General features: G+C 35.3%; 1 protein-coding gene across 2 annotated transcripts; it reads left to right on the plus strand.

The window, feature by feature from the left end:
• Positions 1-3,107: 3,107 nt before the first annotated feature.
• LOC145186288 (uncharacterized) lies at positions 3,108-6,584 on the plus strand. Of its 2 annotated transcripts, XM_080062401.2 has the most exons (3): positions 3,108-3,728; positions 3,938-4,937; positions 5,099-6,584. In XM_080062401.2, exons 2-3 carry the CDS (start codon positions 4,289-4,291, stop codon positions 6,313-6,315), a joined length of 1,866 nt encoding a protein of 621 aa, XP_079918527.2. In that variant the 5' UTR covers positions 3,108-3,728; positions 3,938-4,288; the 3' UTR covers positions 6,316-6,584. The 2 variants fall into 2 exon arrangements, with proteins under 2 accessions (XP_079918527.2, XP_089936298.1); XM_090080172.1 differs by having other exon boundaries at positions 3,108-4,937.
• The last annotated feature ends 15,924 nt before the right edge of the window (positions 6,585-22,508 follow it).

The following is a 22,508-nucleotide window of genomic DNA, read 5'->3' on the forward strand; positions in this document are numbered from 1 at the left end:
GGTATCTTAGCTTATTATTGTATTCAATTAACTCATGTTTAAAAGTTGTTTTTTTTTTTTTTTTTTGATGCACTGATTTTGTTGATTTTTTTTTATTCTATTTAATAGATGCTGTTTTAAAGTCTTATAAAAACGTGACAAAAGCAGAAGCAATGCAACTTATTGGGACAATAATAAAACATTCTTCCGAACGATTGAAGAGAAAATCCTCCAATATTAATTGACAATGATTATATTCTAATATAATTAAATGTTGTATTTTTTTAATTTATAATCCTTTATAAATTTGTAATTCTTTATGTCTCTCTATGTCTCTCTATGACTAGATAGAATCATATCAAATTCGATTGCTATATGCAATTTGTTAAATAAAGGGCTTGGAAAAATATCAAAGACTTTCTAAAGACTTTCTCTTGAGAAAGTCTTTACGTCTGTACATCTTTACATAGATTCTTAGAATCTATGTAAAGCTGATAAGTAATCTTAGAGTCTGTACATCTATTAATAGATGTACAGACTCTACTTGTAGATGTACATCTAATTAGATGTACAGACGTAAAAAGACGTTTATAGGACGTCTTTTTCAGACGTCTTAAGGACGTCTGAAAAAGACGTTTTCAAGACGTCTGAAAAAGACGTCCTCAAGACTTTCACCTGAGACCGAATAAGGACGTCTTACAGACGAGAAATCAGACGTCTTATAGACGTCCTTAGGACGTCATTGTGCACGCTGGGTCTCCTTTTTAAATTCATCAAGGAACAAGTAAAAAACATTTTCAATACAGACAAGTCAAATCTTGATGGAGTGGCCTTTACATCCGACGTGTGGACCACTGATCACACCAATTTGTCTTTCATGAGCCTTACACTCCACTATATAGATTCAAAGTTCCAATTAAAGCGCTTTTTGGTGGAAATTTCCTACTTCCCCGAACAACATACTGGCGACAATATTGCCAAGAAGCTCAATGAATCTATCAACAAACTTGAACTTGATTTTGGAGTCAAAACCTGGATAAAAGTTGACGGTGCAGCTAATGTACAAGCAGGTGTTAGGAAATCAATTAGAGTTCAAAGTGCAATTTGGTGCGTCGACCACCGTCTAAAACTAGTTGTCAGTGGTGCTGAAAAAGATGTCCAAAATGGTCAACTCTCAACCACAAAATAACAAAATTAGTAGGTCACTTTAACCAGTCCTCTCAAAAAGCAATGACTTTACTTAATGCTGCCAAAGCCTTAAATAACTCTAGAACGAAGTTAGTACAGAGATGCCCAACAAGATGGAACTCTTATCTCCATCAAATGGAGTCTGTGGTGGATCTTCTTCCGGCGATGCATTCTTTAAAGAATCCGAACCCTGCTGTTTCTGGAGGTTGTAAGTTGACAGATCTTTTACCAACAGATGATGAAGTGGAATCCATTCAATCTGTCATCCGGCTTCTGAGAGGCTTCTCAGAATTCTCTGAGAAATGCAGCAGCAAAAAGAATGTCAGCATCTGTTCCGTTATTAATTGCCTATACAACATCAGAGGAAGATTAGCAAGGGAGATGATCAAGCCAAAAACCGAGGTGTCATCAGAGCTTGCTCACTACTTTAACGAAGATCTAAACAAAAGATTCGAAGGGGAGTTGATGAATATTGAATTCTCTATAGCTCATTTTTTAGATCCTAACAGCAAGGGCATGTGCTTTGTGGATGAGGGGGAAAAATTTGAAGTAGTCAAAACTGCAGTAAAGAAAGCTATGGAAGAACTGTCAAAAAAAGAAGTTTTGGCTAGCCAAAGCATTCCTTTCCCTTAAATGTTGGATGATGAAGATGACGACGACTTTGATTTCACTGAACAACTGAGGAAGAAAGTGTTTGGTACAGGTTACATTAATCCTGGAGGTGAAACAAGCACCAAGAAAGCCATTTCTGCTGAAATTGAGGGGTATTTGAATTCAAAACCAGTTCCAGCAAATACAAATGTACTGGAATTCTGGAAACAAAACCAGTATATTTACCCAATAATGTCAAGGCTGGCCAGAAAAAACCTCTGTATACCTGCTGCATCATCAACATCCGAAAGAGTTTTCTCAACAGCAGGGAATATATACAGCTCTAGAAGAACCAATCTTTCAATCTCAAAGGTTGAGATGTTGGTATATATGAAAGAAAACACTAAGCAACTCAGTAAAATTCAAAACATGAGTCTTATTTCAAAAGCATTTTTTATTCTGAATTCGTATAAATCCGTAAAAATAACATAGGTTCGGATTCCAATTCGAAAAAAATTTTTCGAATTGCAATCCGATCCGAAAGTATCGAATCAGGGGCCAATGCTATAAACATAAAAAACGAAGTTTTTACCGTAAAACGCGAAGAAAAAAAAAGTCCATTGCTATAAACATTCAAAAAACTCCGTTTTTAAGATAAAAACTTCGCTATTAAATCCAATGCTATAAACGAACAAGGGAATCGCCTTTTCAGATAAAAAATGCGTTTTTTCGAAAAAAAACTTCAGAAAGATTTTTGATCTCGATTTTAGATATTTTCTTCGTGATTTTTGGCGGCCATTGTTGGAACAACGTTAGCGCTTCAAAATCATTGAACATTCTTTGTTTGTGTTTTTATGTAGATATTTTATAGATAAAACTTAAAAGGATTTTGGTAACTCCATAACAAACTAATTACTTAAAATCTGCATTTAATCGATTATTCAGTTCCTTGTTGTGCTTCGTTAACAATGCATGCGTGAATTTAAAATTCCATACTTATTTATGAAGGTTTTCGATAGTAATTTTGGTTAAACAAATTTTTCATAGTGTTTGACTAAAGAAAAGTATAAATAGTCGATAAATATGCCATATAATACACAAATACACAACAAAATAATACACAAATACACAACAAAATAAAATGCTGTCTAAAGAACTTAAAATGTTACTAGCAATAAAGATCAGAGAAAACAAAGAGATTCTTCTTGGGAAGCTTAGTATGTTTTAATTAGCAAACTATTTAAATAAAAATATGTATTGTTACATTATATTTTATTTATATGTATATATATATATATATATATATATATATATATATATATATATATATATATATATATATATATATATATATATTAGGGTGGCCCTTATTTTTGAAGTTTTAAAATATCATTGTCTGACCCCTCAGATGAGTTCCAATATATAAAAAAATAATTCAGGCCAAATATGAGCAGGATTGAACAATATTTAGAGGTGGCTCAACTAAGCTTTAGTTTTGTGAGAATACCAAAATCGGCGAAAAAAAATTTCAGGTTCTTTTCAATAAATGATTTTGAATATTAAATGAATAAATATATTTCAATCAATAATTTGAACTAGATATCATGTTTCAATAATGTACTAATCTAAAAAATAATTAAATATAAAATTATAATAAATATAAAGGTAATAACGCATAAAAAAATGTTCTTCAATATATCTAAATAAATAATTTATAATTTTCCTCAGTAATTTTATTAATTCATAATTTTCTTCAGTCATTTTTTTCAGTAAACAAAACTAAACATGTAATATAATTTAATATTAGCACCTATTGGGCATCTTATATAATATTTAAATAAATCTTGTGCTAGTTCTTTGTAGCCATCTTGTAATATAAATTTCTTCTTCTACTGTTGTTTGTTAATTAATCAAAATAAAATTTCTATTTAATAGTTATCAATAATCACAGATATTAGCAATCAGCAAAGGTTAGTATGTCAATTTAATTATAAAATATATTATGTTATATATATAATTATATGAGGGAGTCTGTATGACTGTAGATTTCGTTTTGTATTATTGCATGGCATGTCAATGGCATGTGTAATTTTGTAATTTGTTTATGCCAAAAATTGCATAGTTTAATATTATGTTATAATATTATGATGATTAGTATAAATCTGTTTGGCATTTTCAGATGGCATTGCGTTCACAAATTTATCTTGTTAGCCCTGCTGAAAGAATTGAAGGTAGTAAATTGCCATCAGGGAAGCAGGTTCTTGGTCACTTTCTACATCTCCACAATGTTTTGAAAGAGGATATTCGAAAGGCTGCAACCCACGCTATTGAGAAAGTTGAAGATTTCTGGTTTCGAGCTAAAATTCCAACCAGGCATCATTAAGATTCCATCAAAAAGCTTGAGCAATTATTCTTCGAGTGGAAAAGTCTAAAGAAAAACAAGAGCCGCAAGACCGAGACTCAACAAACAAATGAAACCGCATTTTCAGCCGCAATAGAAGAACTGTTCGACATTGCACATGCTGACGCCATGGAGCTAATTGAGAATCAAGAAGATAAGGTCTTTCCGGAATCTCAAAGAAAAAAGGGACGACCTGGCTGCATGGGCGGAATCGATAAGGTTCTGCTTCAACAACAAAAAAAGCAGAATGAGAGAAAGCAGATATTGCAAAAGAGAGTACATCGATCTCAACTTGATAAAAACACCTTGCTAGATAAAGCTGTGTTGGAGAGCAGCAGCGCTGATTCAGAAGAAAGTCAGTCTGAACCTGAAGATGAGGATCCAGTTCTAAGCACAAGTACTGTTACTCCTTCTTCTTCATCACGAAAGCGAGGACGCCAAAGTGTTGTTTCACCACAGCTGGCATCTATGCTTGATAGAAATAAAATGAGCGACAGGGCTGCTATGATGGTCATCGTTGAGGCTTCGAGGGCTCTTGGACAAGACGCTGAATCACTCGCTTTGAATAGATCAACCATCCAACGACTCCGTCGGAAACACCGACAGCAAATTGCCTCCGGAATCATTCAACATTTCAAGCCAAATACTGCTCTTACAGTACACTGGGATGGCAAGCTGATGCAAGATCTGACTGGAACAGAGAAGGTGGATAGGTTGCCCATTCTTGTCACAACAATGGGGAAGACAAAGCTTTTGGATATTCCAAAGATTCCTGCAGGTAATACATAATGGTATAATATATAATGGTATAATATATATGCCTACTTTTATTTTAGTTAAATGTTTTTATAAATTTCGAAATCATTTATTATTATGAAATGTGAATGTGAAATCATGTCAGACAAACTTTAATAAAGACTACTATAAATTACTTTTTAGGCACTGGACAAGACGAGGCCAAAGCAGTCTATGATGCTATCCGAAAATGGGAGCTGGAAAACTTTGTCCATGGTATGTGTTTCGATACAACCTCTTCCAACACCGGTCGGCTGTCTGGCGCTTGCGTTCTTCTCGAACAGCTACTAGGGCGGCCTCTACTGCACTTTGGTTGTCGACATCACATCATGGAACTGGTATTGGCTGCTGCTTTTTGTGTCTGTATGGGACCCAGTAAAGCTCCGGAAATACTCGTTTTCAAACGATTTCAAGCACAGTGGTCATCCTTTGACCAGGAAAGTTATGAAGATGCCTTTTCGGATGATGTTGCCTCAGCTGAACTCTCCGAAGTCAAACATGTAATCATTGTTTTCTGTGAACAGCAGCTGCAAGATCATCAGCCACGAGATGACTATCGCGAGCTGCTCAAACTGATGCTCATCTTTTTAGGAAGAAAGCCTACAGATTGGAAGAATTTTCGAGCGCCTGGGTCAATGCATCAAGCTCGATGGATGGCGAAAGCCATTTACAGTATAAAGGTTTTGCTGTTTCGATCACAGTTTAAGCTGACCTTGCGAGAGTCTCGTGGCCTCCTACGTGTGAACATATTTCTTGCAAAGGTTTATATCACGTTCTGGTTTTTGGCGCCTCTGGCTTACAAAGCCGCTAGGAATGATCTACAACTTATTCAACAACTCCAGGCTTACCCTGATCAAGATATTGGTGCCGCAACATCACGCAAGCTTGCGGGCCATCTTTGGTACCTGTCAGAAGATTTGATCCTTTTCAGCCTCTTCGATCCAGAAGTGGATTTCACTACGAAACGCGAAATTGTTAAAAGATCATTAGAACAGGAAGGAGAAGAAGTACCTTTGAAACGTGTCGTGGTGGACTTGGCGACAGTACAACAAAAGACGCTTCCTGATTTTGTCTCAAAAAGAAGCAGAAACCTGTTTTCTATTCTGGGCATGCCAGATGGATTCCTGGCCGAAGATCCTGAATCATGGAACAGGAGAGATGACTTCAAGGTTGCAGAGGCAATCGTGAAATCCCAGGCAGTAACAAACGACCATGCAGAACGAGGAGTTGCCTTGATCCAAGATGCAACAAAGTCTGGCCGATTTAAGAGCGAAGAACAGCTGCAATATGCTCTGCAGGTTATCGAACAGAACCGGGCAAACTTTCCGAATGTGAAAAAATCCACCTTACTTCACAATTAACTAGTTCAACTAAGTGAAGATGTGTAACTTTGTGTATTCTATTGTTTCTGTGTTTGTCTCTGTAATTAAGAACTGTTTTTAGTAGTTAGAATTAATTTTCTGTATGAAACTGATGGCAAAATGTGCTGAATTCTGTCACAGATATCAAAAATTCGTATATGAGAAAACTTTGACGGCGTTGAGCCACCTCTAAATATTAATATTTTTTTATGAAACTTTACACATAATTTTTTTGTATGAAATGGAACCATTTAAAATGGTCAGACTTAACATTGCTCTTATTTAATTTTTTATCATCATATAAGGGCCACCCTAATAAATATGTAATATATAGTATATATTAACATAATATAAGTATGTAATCAATCAATCATATTTCTAAATAAAGATTTTACATTCAAGTTTATATACAAATAGTTATTAACTAATGTAAAGTAAACTACTAACAGTGCTAATGATATATAACAAGGGTAATAATAATGGTAATTTAATCATTCTATTCAAAAGCAGCAGAGTTATATTACAGTATATAAAATTAACAATGATAACATGATGTAATGTGTAGTATATATCAATTTTATATATATGTAAATATATATATATATATATATATATATATATATATATATATATATATATATATATATATATATATATATATATATATATATATATATATATATATATATATAGGCAAAAGGCGGTTCTGGGACATGAGCATGAACACCGATGCAAAACGCAAAATAAACGCTTCAAATTTTCATGTAAATAATGTCTTAAACGCCGATTTTTCAGTATTTAAGGATGATATTGATTGTTTTTCACTTTTAAAAAGCGTGTATCCTTTTAAAAATCTTTTGATCTGAGTGTTATCACAAGGTGTTAAGCCTTGTTGTGTAGTGCCCAATAGCCAATGTGGTGTGATCATTCAATAGGATTCTTTTGTCGTCATTAGCGCTGAGTGCGACTTTGTTAATTTCTTCAGTGTAGACGTCGTGAAGATGAGATCGAAAGACGTTCATGGTTGCAAGCTTTTCTTGTTTATCCTTCAAGCAATGGTAGTTGTCTTGGTGAGTGAGATGATTTTTAACCACGCTCTTTTTGACTTCTTTGCATTTTTTATGTTCTTGATCTTCTTTTTCAACTTCTTCAGGGATGTAGTAAGAGTAGAGCTTAGGTCGAAGCCCAACAAATTGTGTGATTTGTTTACCACCGGTTTCGTCTTTGAACATTCCAATAATCTTTTTATTTTTGCCTACTTTGAAGCCAACGTTTTGAATGGCGGGATGGTTATTAGAAAAGTTGCTCGTGTCAAACATGTTTTTAAGATCGTTTGAAATGTCTTTGTAAAAATCTTCTGTTTCGATTTCATAAATGAGCGAGTCGGTGTCAGTCATGAGAAGTTTTGCTCGATCACCGTATTTAGGTTTCATGTAGTCGTAATGGTGTTCAAACATGAGAGTCTTGCTAATGTCAAGGATGCTCATTCCTAAGTAAACGGGTTTATCGTAAGTGACTTGTGTTTTCTTCATGTGAATCGCAGTAAGGTTTTCATCAAAAATGGTGCATCGATTATAGCTTGGTTTTTTGGATAATTTTAAGACTTCTTTTCTTGTGGTGACAAGTTTAATATCAACGTGCTTTAGAATGTTTTCCATTGTTTTTCCAAAGACGGAGTTGTTCATGAGTTTGAAAAAATCCTTCTCAAATTCGTTTTTAGCGTCTTTTCTCTTTTGGGTGTTGTCATCAATGTATGATTTCATGAAAGGTTCTTCCTCAAAGGTGATTCCACGATGAATTTTGGTGATGACAAGACCAAATCGTTCATAAAGTTTTAGGTTTTCATGATGAATGACGTAATTTTTTTTATGGTTTAAATTAGGAACCAGCTTGTTGACTTTTCCAATTTTTAATCTTTCAGGAGCCAAAGGGTAATCGTTGTGTAAATCGTGAAGCTCATCAGGATAGTTCAAATCAACTTTGAGAAAGCAAGGCATGCTGTGCCAATTGTTGAGTTCAGTCATCCATTTGAATCCTCTAACGGGAAGAGGTTTACACATGGCCCATCCATAAAGATTGTTAGCGTCCAAGTATTGAATGAATGTTGAGGGTATTGAAGGGTTATAGTCTTTCATATATTTGTTGTTGGCTGTTCCAAGTCGGTTGGAGATCATGCTGATACCACCACGTATTCCTCTTTGGATCATGTTGAGCATATCGATATCGGTTATCAAGTCCAGCTCAATTTTAGTTTCCTTTAACATAGCGTCCCAAGCCAAACCAGGAGAGGTGTAATACCAAAGAGGGTCAAGACCGTAATATTCTATGCAAGTGTCTCTAAAATTTTCAAAGACATCAGCAAGATTCAGCACGTCGGACTTGTTGTACAGCTCGTGGTAATCTCTAAAGGTTTTGCATCCAAATACTTTCCAAACGTTTTGCGCATGCGCATAGTCTTCATCGCTGATGTGTTTATTGTTTAGTCTGGAATAAAAGTCTTTTTTGGGTGGTAATTGCGTTTCGGAAAACTTTTCAATCGAGTCTACCCATTCGTAAGGGTAAACGCCTTTTCTTAGTAGCAAATCTCGTTTTTTTCCGCTGTAAAATGAGTTTAAGTTTTTGCACATGATGTCTCCTTTTTTATATCTTCTAGTAGTGCAGTCTTCACAATTGGCTTTGCATTTGCATTTTTTACCTTTTTGGTCCACGCAGATCTTTTTGCATGTCTTAGGGTCTAATTTGGAGCATTCATCACACAAATCTTTAACAAGGTTGTCAGTCAAATCTTCTAAAGGGCTTGACATGAACCTGTAGCTGTCAATGAGCCTCAAATCTCTATACACTTTTGTTGGTTTTCCTTTCTTATTAATCGAATCTTTTACTTTGATGCTTTTTGAGAAGCTGATGTATTTTTCTTCGCTATTGGGTATGCAATTAAGCTTTTCTTTTTTTCCACCTAATCTCTTGATGAACAAATGGCTGTCGTAGCCAGACAAGTTATGAAAGACAACAGGAATAAATTTTGGAATTTTATAATTAAAGTTGCATTTGTTATGAGCAGCTCCACGGTACTTTCCAGTCAAATGACAGTGATCCCACACTTTGTCACCGTTAAGATCCTTTTTGCAAATGTGACATTCAGTTGCAGCTTCAAACTTCTTCTTGTCCTCATCAGTCTCTATTCTATTTTTTTCCCATTGTTGTTGTAGTAAATCGCTGTCGTTCCAAATCTTTTTAAGGTCTGCTTCAAGCCTGGTAACAAACTTTTTACCTACGTCATCGTATTCGCTTTTTGCTGTGTATTCATTTATTATAGGTTTAAAACCATCAGGTCCTACGATGTAATAACAGAAGGAGCTTGGAACATGCTTTTGATATTTTTGGGTGTACGATTCTTTATTATTATATTCAGTGTTGTCATAGATAGGTTTGATGAAACTTTCAAAGTCGGCAAGGACACAGTACGGAACTCTCATGGTATTGTTGTAGTTTTTAAACTGAACAGTCGACCCTTCTTTTGGAAGATCGATTCTAATTGGTGCAATTTCATAGCAGTATTCTTTGTGGATTTTAAGCTTTTCTTCAAGGTCGTAACCATGCATGCAATTTCTGCAAAAATATCTTTTATGTTGATGTTTTGATGCTGAAGAACGAGCAAACCGGCTGAAATTGTTAATGAGACAGTAATGGCTGTTGTCTTTGTTTGAAATGAGCAGCAAATCAACATTATGCTTTCGATCATGAAATTTCGATATTTGCAAAGGTTGCGGTTTATTCTTTTCATACTCAAAGACGTTCACGCTGATGTTAAGATTATTTTTCTCAAACTTTTCGACTTGAGTCACCTTTAAAGGAAATTCCATTCCTTCCCAATGGAGCTCTTTCGATTTTTCAATCAACTCATTATCAATTCTTTCATTATGCGTATTTTTCATGTTAAGAGCTCTGGTGACGCACCACTTGAAGCATTCATTATTGGTGTTTTCCATGTTGATGATGGCCTTCTTGTTTTTCAACTTGAGAGGTAGCTCCATGTAAGAAGAGCCATTAAAAGGCTCATAATCAGAAAAGCTGATGTCCATTCTTATAATCTTGGACAAGACGCAATTGGATCCCATCTTGTTGTAATTAGCACTACTTTCCAAGATTTTTTCTTCCATTTGACTCATGAGCGTTCTTACATCTGTACCCTCGAGTAATCTTTCCATGTAGGATGAAAAGTTTGCCGTCTGAGTAGTTTCCTCACCTGTTAAGATGCTCACGCGAATCATTTCACAGACAAGAGTAATTTTTACCTTTGTGTTTCTTTCTCCTGCCATGGTTTGAATAACAGATTCTCTCACCAAGTTTAAAAAAGGAACAATATCTTCATGTCGAGAAGATGGTTCATAAGAAAACAGTCTGGTGGAGCGCTCTGCTGAATGCTTAGTCATATCAAACTTTATGGTGTAAGGTTTTTCACGCGGTTTAGGAGCAATAGGCAGCTTTTCAGCAGGACTTGTATCAGACGGTGTTGTAACAGCAAATGCAGCGTCTTTGAACGACTTGATCGTTTTTTCCACTCCGCTTTTTACGCTGCTTACTGCATTTTTCACCGTGGTTGGAACGTATGAACCAATAATATTATTTACTCGGTTAAAACCATTGGAGACGGCTGCTGTCAATCTTGAAAACCAGCCAGCTTTTAGTGGATTTTGCAAATGAGCCGGTTTAGGAGCAATAGTCGGTTTCTGCACAACAGGTCTCGGTGGAATTGTTGATGGTTTCGGAGCGATGACAGGCTTTTGACGACTTGGAGCAGAAACAGGTGCAGGACGCGGAGCAGGCAAAGGTCTCGCCTCAGTCGTGCGTCTACGAGCAACATGTTGAGGACCATACCCAATGATGGGTCCTATAGCTTCAATGAGATCAGCTTTTCTTAGTCTTGAGATGCCTTTGACTCCTTGGTCTTTAGCCATCTCTCTTAATTCTTTCACAGTCATTTTATTTCGATCTTTTCGATCATTAACAGGCTCTTTGACAGCAATGACAGGTTTTGTTGTTCTTATAGCTTCAACGAGCTGTTCCCTTGTCACAACGAGCTGTTCCCTTGTCATCACTTCGTAATGATGCCATTGAGACTTTTTTCAATGATTTATCTTCCATTTTTATTAACGGAATAAAAAAATTTTCGACACTTTCATCTTTTCGCTCTTTCGCGATAAGTTTTTCTGAAGATTGACGACTCATTTTATTTCCGCCGTGATTTTCCTTAAGTCAATTCAATTTTTTTTAATATCTTGGCACGCTGTCTGCATGTTTTCTTCTTCGAAAAGTCTTCCGCAAAAAATTATGATGGTAACCATGACAACCGTAAAGATTTTTTTCAATTCTTTTTTAAGAATTAAAAAATTCAGAGAATTTTCCAGGATCTTATGAAACAAGATAATTGGCAAAAATTTCGCTTATTGAATCGTATACATGCGCTTGACTCGTTTCATCAAATCTAATCGTATACTTTCTTCCCCACTCGTCATGTGCAGTAAATTCGCATCCAGCCGCATGAATTTCTTTGTCTTCATCAAACAAGTGCGCACGACCCATTTCATCAAATTCAATCACATACTTCCTCTCCATCTTTTTTAATGCCGCGATTTTTTTAAAGCAAGTTCAATTTTTAGATTCTTAAAAAAGAATCAAAAAAAAAGGATCTCAAAAAGGGTGATTTTAAGGTCTTAGTTCATCCATTTCGAATAATAAAATGGTGAAGTCGATTTGATTTTTCATCTCTTTTAGACGCTCAAAGTCACTCATCAGCAATTCCTCTTCACCAAAGAATTGGATCATTAGGTAATGACTTCCATCAAGAGCATGGACTATATCTCCTTCATAAACCTCATCATTAAACATTTCACTGTGTTTACCTAAGATATATTTTAGTTGATAAATATCGTGTTCAAAAAGCCTTTTAATTTTGCATATGTCTTTTTTACTCAAATGACTCCTCGCGATTTCCATAAGCAGCTGATTTCTGAGAGGGATGAGGTCTTGAATCATTTTGTGAATTGGCATGTAGTTCTTTTCAAACGTATCTTTCATCAACGGTCTTTTCAGTTTCAAATAAACTTTAATTTCAAGCTTGTAAATTTTTTCAAGCATTTTTCCAGACTGTCTGAGCTTGTCAATTGTGCTTTGCATATTATCCATCTTTTTTAATCACTGTCAATGATCTTACTCGAATTCAATTTTTTTTTTTCAGCAAATTTCTGATCAAGTTATTTTCAACCGCAAGCATCGACAGAAATTGTTTGAGGTTTTGGTGACTCCCTCAGCAAATTTTTCAAATATTATCTCATTTTTCAACTCTTTTCGAAGAATTGAAAAAATCAATGATGAAGCTTTTCAATCTTGATTCCATTAACCACCTTTCCTTCTCGACGATCAAAATATTCACATCTATGGCCAGTTCCTTTCATCGCTTTGTAAAGACCTCACCCGTCTCAACGTTAGTCAATCTCACAGTGATTGGATTTTTCTTAACTGAACGAAGCCAGTCCCATTTTGGATCATCATTCTTTTTTCTAGGCTCATGTATTCTTGGTCGACCTACTGGCTTGTATTCTTTCACACTTTCCAAAAGATCATCTTTACTGATCAAGTTATTTTCAACCGCAAGCATCATCAGACCAAATAAATTGTTTGAGGTTTTGGTGACTCCATTTTCCCTCAGCAAATTTTTTAAATATGATGTTGTATATCTCATTTTATTAAGAAAAGAAACTTTTTTTAAGCTTTTCATGAATCCAAAGGATGTAAATATTCAATTTTAAATCCATTTTCCACCTTTCCATCTCGACGCTTTAAATATCTCCATCCATGACCAGTTGCTTTCTCCGCTTTGTAAAGAGACTTGTATTCAGTCACCTCACCCGTCTCAACGTTAGTCAATCTCACAGTGATTGGATTTTTCTTAACTGAACGAAGCCAGTCCCATTTTGGATCATCATTCTTTTCTTTCGGTTCACGACGTTTTCTCTTTTCTTTAGCTCTTTCCAAAATATCATCTTTACTGATCAAGTTATTTTCAATCGCAAGCATCAACAACGTTGGCATATTTTTAGCTGTTTTAGTAACACCATTTTTAACCAGCAACTCTTTTAAAAACTTTTTTGTGTAATACATTTTATTTTGCCATGATTTTTTTTTAAGCCAATTCAATTTTTTTTTTCACCAATGACAGGCTTTGTTGTTTTCACTGCTTTGATAAGATCCTCTTTTTTCATTTGCGAGTAACCCTTTATCGCACGACTTTTAGCTAATTCTTGCAATTCTTTTAACGTTTTGTTATCCATTTTTTAGATAAAAAAAAACTAAAAAATCATTTCCATGGATCTAAAAGATCTAATAAACAGCAGTCATGTGAGTTCCATTTGAAACAAAATTAAGCAGCTTGTCAGAGATCACCACAGCAAAGATAACGGTATTTGCAACAGTTGAAGTTCGAAATTTAAGGTTGATCACCAATTCAGCTGTTTCTGAAGCCACTCTTTCTTTTTGCTTGCTGATATTAACAAAGAACAAGGGATACAGTTTTATATATTGAAACAAGGACAACCCAGATTGACAAACAAGTTCGTTTGTGCCGTAATATTTTTCATCAAAAGAAAACGTATCTGCATAAGCCATGGTCACTTTCTTTTCGCTAAAATTCAAACCGTAATTATAATTTGGGTACTTTATTCCATTGACGGCCACGTAAAAATTGCTGATATCGCAATGGTCAAATAGTGACGGATTAACAGTTTGACTAGAGGGTCTGTTCGTCTGAAGTCCAAAAAAAACAAACATCGGAACGCTTTTGTCGGTGATTCTTCCAAGCGACCAGGTAAATTCCGTTTGACCAGCAGGAATAAGCTGTCTTTCGCATTTGTTTGATTTATAAGGTACTTCAATAGGTATCTTTTGAGCTATTAAACTCATGAATTCAGCATTTCTAGAAACACTCAATTCAGCGCGTGGCATATAAAGCCTGAATTTTTTAAGACCAATCATTCCTTTACTAGCGCTCTCCGCTCTGTAAATCGCATCATCGCATTCTTTCTTTGTAAAGGTGATGGTGTGTCTGAACCCATAAACAACTTTATCATAGGTTTCACAAAAACCAAAAATGTGCTTCAAAGGTATCCTGAACGAAAAAGCGCCAACGGATGTAGTGTCTGCAAACAAATGGTCTCGTCTAACTTTAAATCCTTCATTTTCAACAAGATTTGATGTGTCCATGAACCACATTTGCTTCATACCATCTGTCATCTGAAATCCGTGAGGGTATTTCACCATTCCAAGAATGGTAGTGGCATGACCTGGATAAATAACTCTTTCCACTTGCTCTCCAGACAAGTCATAAGTCACGTCGTTAAACAAATACACCAAAGCATTATTCACCAAGGCGATCTTGTCTGTAGCTTCATAAAAAGTTCCATCACTCTTTTTCAACACTCCTTCAATAAGAATGTAAGCCTCTGATGGTAGTGTTTTAATGGATTGACAGATCAATTTCAAAAGTGATCGTGCCTGAAGAATTTAAATCAAGATTGGTTGGAAGGTACTCGAAAAAATCAAATTTTTCAATGCCAGTGTCATACTCTGGTTTATAAGTCAGTCTTAATCGATCGGTAGTTATCATTTTATAGAAAGAAATTTTTTTTTTAGATCATTTCACACTCATCCTTCAAGCGATCTTCAGTCCTCTTCCCATCTTCACTAGATCTTGGATTCGAATCGCATTCTGTTTCGACATTTTCCTAGTTTGAATGGATGAGCCAGTCTTTAATTTCACAATGACCTTTTTACCTTTATCAACAGCTACATCTTTAGCAGCAGAAATGGCAGAAAGAGCCAACTCAGTACCAGCAGATTTTGCAGCTGTAATCGCTTCTTGTCCAATTTTGCTTGATGCAGCATTTTTAAGCATAGTCATTGTTGCTTTTGACATATTTGAAGCAGCTGCTCTTTTGATGAAATTTTTAATCAAGTCTAGAATACCACCTCCTCCAACAACGTTCTTTTTCGCATATCTTCTTTTGTTTACAATGAGCATTTTTAAATAAACATTTTCTTTTTAGATCATCTCATGCCTTTGGATCCGTGGTGCGCATTAAATTTTATCAATCGCCTTCATTATCGCCTTGTATTCCGCTCTATTAATCTCCCTTTGTCTCAACAGCTCATCGCAAATGCTCACAGCTACATTTCTTGATCCCGTATTTCCAGCATGCCAGGAAGCAATACTCAATTCAAGCTTTTCCACCAACGCATTCGGATCGCTCGGAAGAATAATCACTCCACGACCTTTTTTACCTTTTTCAATACGCATCATTTTTTCCCAAATAGGAGCAATAAGTTTCTGATACTTTGGTCTTCTTGAAGCTTTCGGTTTATTCGGCTTTGTATCAGATCGTATAGCATCACTGTCCATTAAAATTTTTTCATAATTTTGCAAATCTTCATCTGTATACTCGCTCGGTATTTCAAACTTTGTCATGAGATCCCAAAGACCTTTTGTTCTTTCATACCTTTCATCACCAACAATAATGTCATCTCCATCCATTTCAACCTCCATTTTACCAATGAACATTTTATCATCAACTTTATTCACTTCAAAAGGCATTTTGGATACAAATTTTTTAGATCCATGGAAATTCTCAGATCTTTTAGATCCGTTGAGCATCTTCTCGTTGCTTTCGATGAGCGGCTTAAACAGCTTGCTCGCATTAGCTTGAAAATCAGCATCTGAAATGTTGTCGTTGATGCTACCTTGGTAAATCCTCTTTCTTCTCTCATTCACTTCTCTCACAATTTCATCTCTTTTATCAGGGTCTTGTATTTTAAAGAAAAACATCTTTTTAAAATACGTAGACAAAATATCCTAAATCAGTTTTTACATTAATGTTATCCCTTTTTATAAAAATTGTTGAACGCTTGAATCGCGTCATCTCGGCCTTTTTGGATCAAGTTCTCTTTAGCCAATTCATCTATTCCATTTTTGGTTTTGGTTCGTATTTCCTCCGTCATGGTCTTAAACTTTTGAAGCTCTTCTAAAATCGACTGAAACTCTGAATTGCTTATTCTTCCATCCATCAACGCTTTTGAAATGTGTTCGCTGATCGTGTTCAACTTTGACTCTGCTAACACTTTTATCTTTTCGTGCTTTTCCGCTTTCAAAGCCATTCTTTTGTTCACTTGACTGCCAACAATCGATAAAAAACCCATTCCAATAGCCACCCCTTCACACGCAATCGCTACTGGACTTGCAATAATCGTAGACAAAAGTCCTATTCCAGTCGCACCCAATGCTATGCACAATCCTTGCATCGTATTGTCCACATTCGAAATAATCCTGAAAACGCGATGGTACTTTTTGCTGAGATGAACTCTCTTTGCTTTTTCAGTTTCTATTTCTTTCTGAATCTCACTTATTTTTTGAAGACGGTAAACATGTCCATCATCCACTGGAGCCGTTGGAAGAACTGGATAAAGTTTTTCATTCAATATCTCCATTTTTTCATTAAGAAAGATTACTTTAAATCAATGTGCGTAATCGTGCAGAACTTTTCGCCTTTTTTAACAATCACATCCTCTTTGCTGTTGCTGTTCACGTCCATAATAACGTTATCTACAGACTCTGAAATAATGACTTCGTTCTTTCTATAATTCAACTGCTCAGTGATTTTATTCATTAATGTCACCACTGCAACACCTTTCTCCAAATTCAGTCCAATGGATAAAGATATCGTTGTATGTAGAGAGCAACAAATTTAATGTCTTTCTGAGCAAAAATCTCATACTGTCTGTTCGTGTTGTAATAGGGTGGATGATCCAACGTTTTCGTATAAAAAATAATGTTACTCGTTTTCTTTCCTCCAACTCTCTGATCCTCTCTTCTAAAAATTTTAGTTGCAATTCCAAATTGTGAACTTCTGCTGAGGCAACATTTCTAAAAAACTTGTGAGGAGCATGCATTTTTGGAAAATTCTTCGAATTTTTAGATCATTTTTGCAAACTGATTAATTCATCGTTGTTCACCCACGAATTAAACGAATCTGGATACCCTAACCATTTGACTAATGATTTTTTATTCGTCTTTCGAACAATTTTTTCAATCCTGAATATATCCTGTTGCGTCTTTTGCATCTCCTGCTCGTAAAAAGTGCCTTGAATTTCTTCACCGTTAGCATCAGCGATTTTATACGTGGGAGGATCCGTATACTGAACATTTGACACGGTAAGAACCTCTTCAGTCCATCTCGGTGTATACCCTTTTTCAAAATGAGACTTCTTTTTTACGATTCGCACTTGATCACCCATGGAAAATTTTGGTTTTGCTGGTAATGTTTGATCCTTTCCATACAGATTCCACCATACCCTACCTTTATTCTTTTCATCACTGGCTTCCACTGGAGTCATTTTGATGGAAGAGTGCTTTGTGTTGTTGTAATTTTTCACCATCTCATCCAAAATGTCAATGTATTTATTAGTATTGTTGGCTGAAAAATATTTAAACATTCTCTCTTTCATCGTTCTGTTCCATCGCTCGACGACACAGCTTTTTTCCTCGTTTTCAGTGGAATACAATTGCACACCCAACGCTTTCACATGCTTGTTGTAAAATTCTTTTCCTTTATCCACCCACAATTTGACGCATTTTCTTTCTTCAAAAATCTTTTTCAGCGCTTCAGCTACTTCAAAGCCTGTTTTGCTTTTTAACGGAACGATCCATCCATACTTTGAAAACACGTCGATAACCATGAGCAAATATTTTACACCGTTGTTGAATTTTGAAAACGATTGCATGTCCACCAAATCTGCAGCCCATATCTCATCCATGTCGTTCACAATCACCCTTCTTCTTTTAAAATGATGAATGACCGGTTTGTGAAGCTCCTCTGCAAGCTGATCCGTCCATTTCAAATCACTCACACCTAATCCAAATTTAGCTTTGGCTTTGATCACCGGAGCAATGAGCTTTCTCTCGTTAATCTCTCTTTGAGTGGGATTGGGAATCGAATTCATCTCCTCAAGCATCATCTGATCTGCTAAATTTCTGCTTTTAACATCGTTAAAATATTTATACGCCAAATCATGGTGATACGCTGCATTGTCCACTCTGTCTACCGGCTTGCTCCAATCTTGATACATGTCGGTGGATGTGAGCCTTTTGTCCAGGTTTGTGCCGGGTCCTGCAAAGTTCATCCCAGGAATATGCATTTCTCCTGGAAATTTTGCCCATGGAAGCTTGATTTTGCTCGATAGCTTATTGATTGATTCTACCAAATCACCTCCTTTTGTTTCTTTAGCAATAAACTTGCATTTGGTCGTTCCGCAAGAGTCGCAAGTCCCTTTTAACATTGGTCTATTGTTTTTTGTCATCTCCTTTTTTAAGTGAATGGTTTCAGTTTCTCTTTTGCATTTAACGCAGTACATTTTAACATATATAAATAAGTTTTTTAACATAAAAATGGACATTGTTGATTTGTCATATGATAAAGAAAGCACAAGAAATCATAACAAATTCTTTCCAAGAGACATTCGAGGACTCATCGTTGGAAAATCTGGCTGTGGAAAAACAACATTGTTGTTAAACCTGTTATTAACACCTGGATGGCTGGATTATAACCACTTGCAAGTCTTTGGCAAATCCCTTTTTCAACCTGAATATCAAATACTCAAAAAAGGCTTTGAAAATAACCTTCCAAAAGAACTCATTTTCCAATTGCTTGATAAAAACAGATGAAAAAATTGAATTTAAACCCTAAAGATGTGATTGATGAACTTTTAAAAAATTCTTTCCAAGGATCAAAAAATTATTCTGAAAACATAGAGTGTCATTTTTTCGAAAGTGAAGATGATGTGCCTGACCCTTCCGAACTTGATCGAACAAAAAACAATTTGACGATCTTTGACGATTTAAAAGGAGAAAAGCAAAGCATGTGTGAAAAATATTACACCCAAGGAAGGCACTCCAACGTCGACATGTTTTACCTTGCTCAAAATTTTTTCGATCTTGACGGACATGCGATTAGAACTAATGCCAATTTTATTTGCCTCTTTCCTCAAGACGATGGAACTGTTGGTGAAATTTATAAAAGACACGCCTCATGTGATATGGACATAAAAGAATTTAGAAAGTTTTGTAGAGATTGCTGGTCTAAACATCGTGGATTTGCCGTCATTGATCTCTCCTCTGAAAAAGATAATGGAAAATACCGAAGCGGGTTTGACGATTTTGCCTTTTTCTAACACTGATCATGAGATGATCTAAAAAAATTTACATAACATAAAAATGCCTGGTATTATAATCGATGTGGATGGTAAATCAAGTGTTATCACGACTGAATTTTTAGACAAAATCGTTTTTGAGAAAGGAAAAAGTTATGAAATGGCTTTTCTCGGCTTGGAAACGTACAATAGCATTCCAAACATAAACAATAAAAACAATTCGCTCAAATACAGCATGAACAATGGTGCTCATTGGGAAAACATTATCGTTCCTGATGAAAGCTATGAAATTAAAGACATCAACGACTATCTGCAAAAGTCAATTTTAAACACGATAAAAACAGCTCAACGTGGAAGCTATATCATTGCAAATAAAATTAACTACTCTTCAAACAACCTTCAAATTGGAATCAACATTAATACTTTAAAATCAAGCATTAAACTTGGTATGAATTATCTGATTGACTTTGACGTGGAGAACAGCATCGCCTCAGTTTTAGGGTTTACTAAAAGAAAATTAAATTCCAATTCCGAATACGAGTCTGATCATATTGCTAAAATTTTAAGCTGCAACACCATCAGAATTGTTAACAACGTTATCGGATCATCCTACATTAATGGAACCCAACTCAATTGCATCTACTCCTTTTATCCTAATGTTAACCCTGGTTACAAAATCATCGAAAGACCAATGCATTTAATTTATCTTCTTGTTAAGCTTCTTGAAATTTCAACAATGGTTACTCGCATCATTGATCAAAATGGAGATTTAATCGATTTTCGCGGTGAGGACATTACGATCCGTTATCCAATTCGAGAAGTGAAATAAATAAATTTCTTAACTCTATAAAATGTATCAAAACATCAAACTCAACATTTCAAAAGGACAAGCTGACAAAATTAAAAAAGCCATTCAAGACAAGACTGTTGCTAGCATAAAACTCACTCATCAAGACTTGAACGGCGAACATGTTCTTGCTGTCACTAGCACACAACTCAACCAAATTAGAAAAGCCTACGAAGCTGGAAAAGGTGTCACGCTCAAACTCAGCAAAAAACAACTCATGCACAACGCAAAAGTTGAAGGAGGATTCATCGGTGCCCTTTTAGCTTTACTAGGAACGCTTGCCTCTCGTGCAGCTCCAGTACTTGCAAAAGGTTTATTAGGCGGACTTGCTTCATCTGCTAGTTCAGCTATGGTTGATTCTATCGCTGGACGAGGCGTCAATCATAATAAACCCAAAACATTTTACTTGAGCAAAGATGGAAAAGGTATAAAAATAACCAAATTTGGCTCTGGCTTATTCTTAAAACCTTGGATTGGAAATACTCAAGGCGATGGACTCTTTGTTAAAACTGGAAAAGGACTCTTTGTTAAAACTGGAAAAGGACATGAAATAACAGGCGGATTCATCGGTGCTCTACTCCCCTTGCTCGGTACACTTGCAAGCACTCTTATTTCTGGTTCTGGTTTACTTCTCGGTCCCAATTCACCTTTTAATAGCATACCCATTTTAGGCTCCATTCTCTAATTTAAACTTTTTAACAAATTTAAAATATGATTAACGTTGAAGGAATTGTTTTACCCAACGAAGCCTTAACCAACTTTCAACTGATAAAGGCTGCTAAACAGTTAAAATTAAAAAACTTTAGAGGTGTTCTTGTAAGAGACGAGTTACCGAAAAAACCAAGAAGTAAAGAATGTGGCATTGCAAACACTGGTGACTCAAGCACTGGAGGGTTTCATTGGGTGTGCTGGTACAAAGACGGCGATAAGAAATACAGTTTTGATTCTTATGCTCAACCCCCTCTTGTCGAACTGGTTGACTACTTAAAAAGCCCCGTTTATTACAACAGCGAAAGAGTGCAGTTTGGTAATACCTCTTATTGCGGTCACTTGTGTCTTTACGTCCTGAAAAAATTGAATGAAGGTCTTGACTTTCAAAGCATTATCAACACCTTGTGGTAACATTCTTAAAAATAAAGTTTTTAAGAATAACAAACCAACAAACTAACAAACCAACAAACTAACAAACCAACAAACTAACAAAAACCACCTGCGCTCAGGCAAAAATGGATAAACATGAAAGCAGGCAGTCAGGCAGGTAGGCACTACAAAGAAGATCAAGAACATAAAAAATGCAAAGGAGTCTAAAGAGCGTGGTTAAAAATCATCTCACTCACCAAGACTACTACCATTGCTTGAAGGATAAACAAGAAAAGCTTGCAACCATGAACGTCTTTCGATCTCATCTTCACGACGTCTACACTGAAGAAATTAACAGTCGCACTCAGCGCTAATGACGACAAAAGAATCCTATTGAATGATCACACCACATTGGCTATTGGGCACTACACAACAAGGCTTAACACCTTGTGATAACACTCAGATCAAAAGATTTTTAAAAGGATACACGCTTTTTAAAAGTGAAAAACAATCAATATCATCCTTAAATACTGAAAAATCGGCGTTTAAGACATTATTTACATGAAAATTTGAAGCGTTTATTTTGCGTTTTGCATCGGTGTTCATGCTCATGTCCCAGAACCGCCTTTTGCCTATATATATATATATATATATATATATATATATATATATATATATATATATATATATATATATATATATATATTACATATATATAAAATTGATATATACTACACATTACATCATGTTATCATTGTTAATTTTATATACTGTAATATAACTCTGCTGCTTTTGAATAGAATGATTAAATTACCATTATTATTACCCTTGTTATATATCATTAGCACTGTTAGTAGTTTACTTTACATTAGTTAATAACTATTTGTATATAAACTTGAATGTAAAATCTTTATTTAGAAATATGATTGATTGATTACATACTTATATTATGTTAATATATACTATATATTACATATTTATTAGGGTGGCCCTTATATGATGATAAAAAATT

The sequence above is a fragment of the Hydra viridissima genome, unplaced genomic scaffold (assembly GCF_058129835.1).
Source record: "Hydra viridissima isolate aposymbiotic clone 2 unplaced genomic scaffold, HvirCarnegie_v1 scaffold_2, whole genome shotgun sequence".
Classification (NCBI taxonomy): domain Eukaryota; kingdom Metazoa; phylum Cnidaria; class Hydrozoa; order Anthoathecata; family Hydridae; genus Hydra; species Hydra viridissima.

What these genes read in the sequence shown, in the direction of transcription:
- LOC145186288 (XM_090080172.1), top strand. Translation starts at nt 4,289, where the DNA reads ATGGAGCTAATTGAGAATCAAGAAGATAAGGTCTTTCCGGAATCTCAA. An exon ending in TATTCCAAAGATTCCTGCAG is followed by an intron (nt 4,938 to 5,098) that starts GTAATACATAAT and finishes ATTACTTTTTAG; the next exon opens with GCACTGGACAAGACGAGGCC.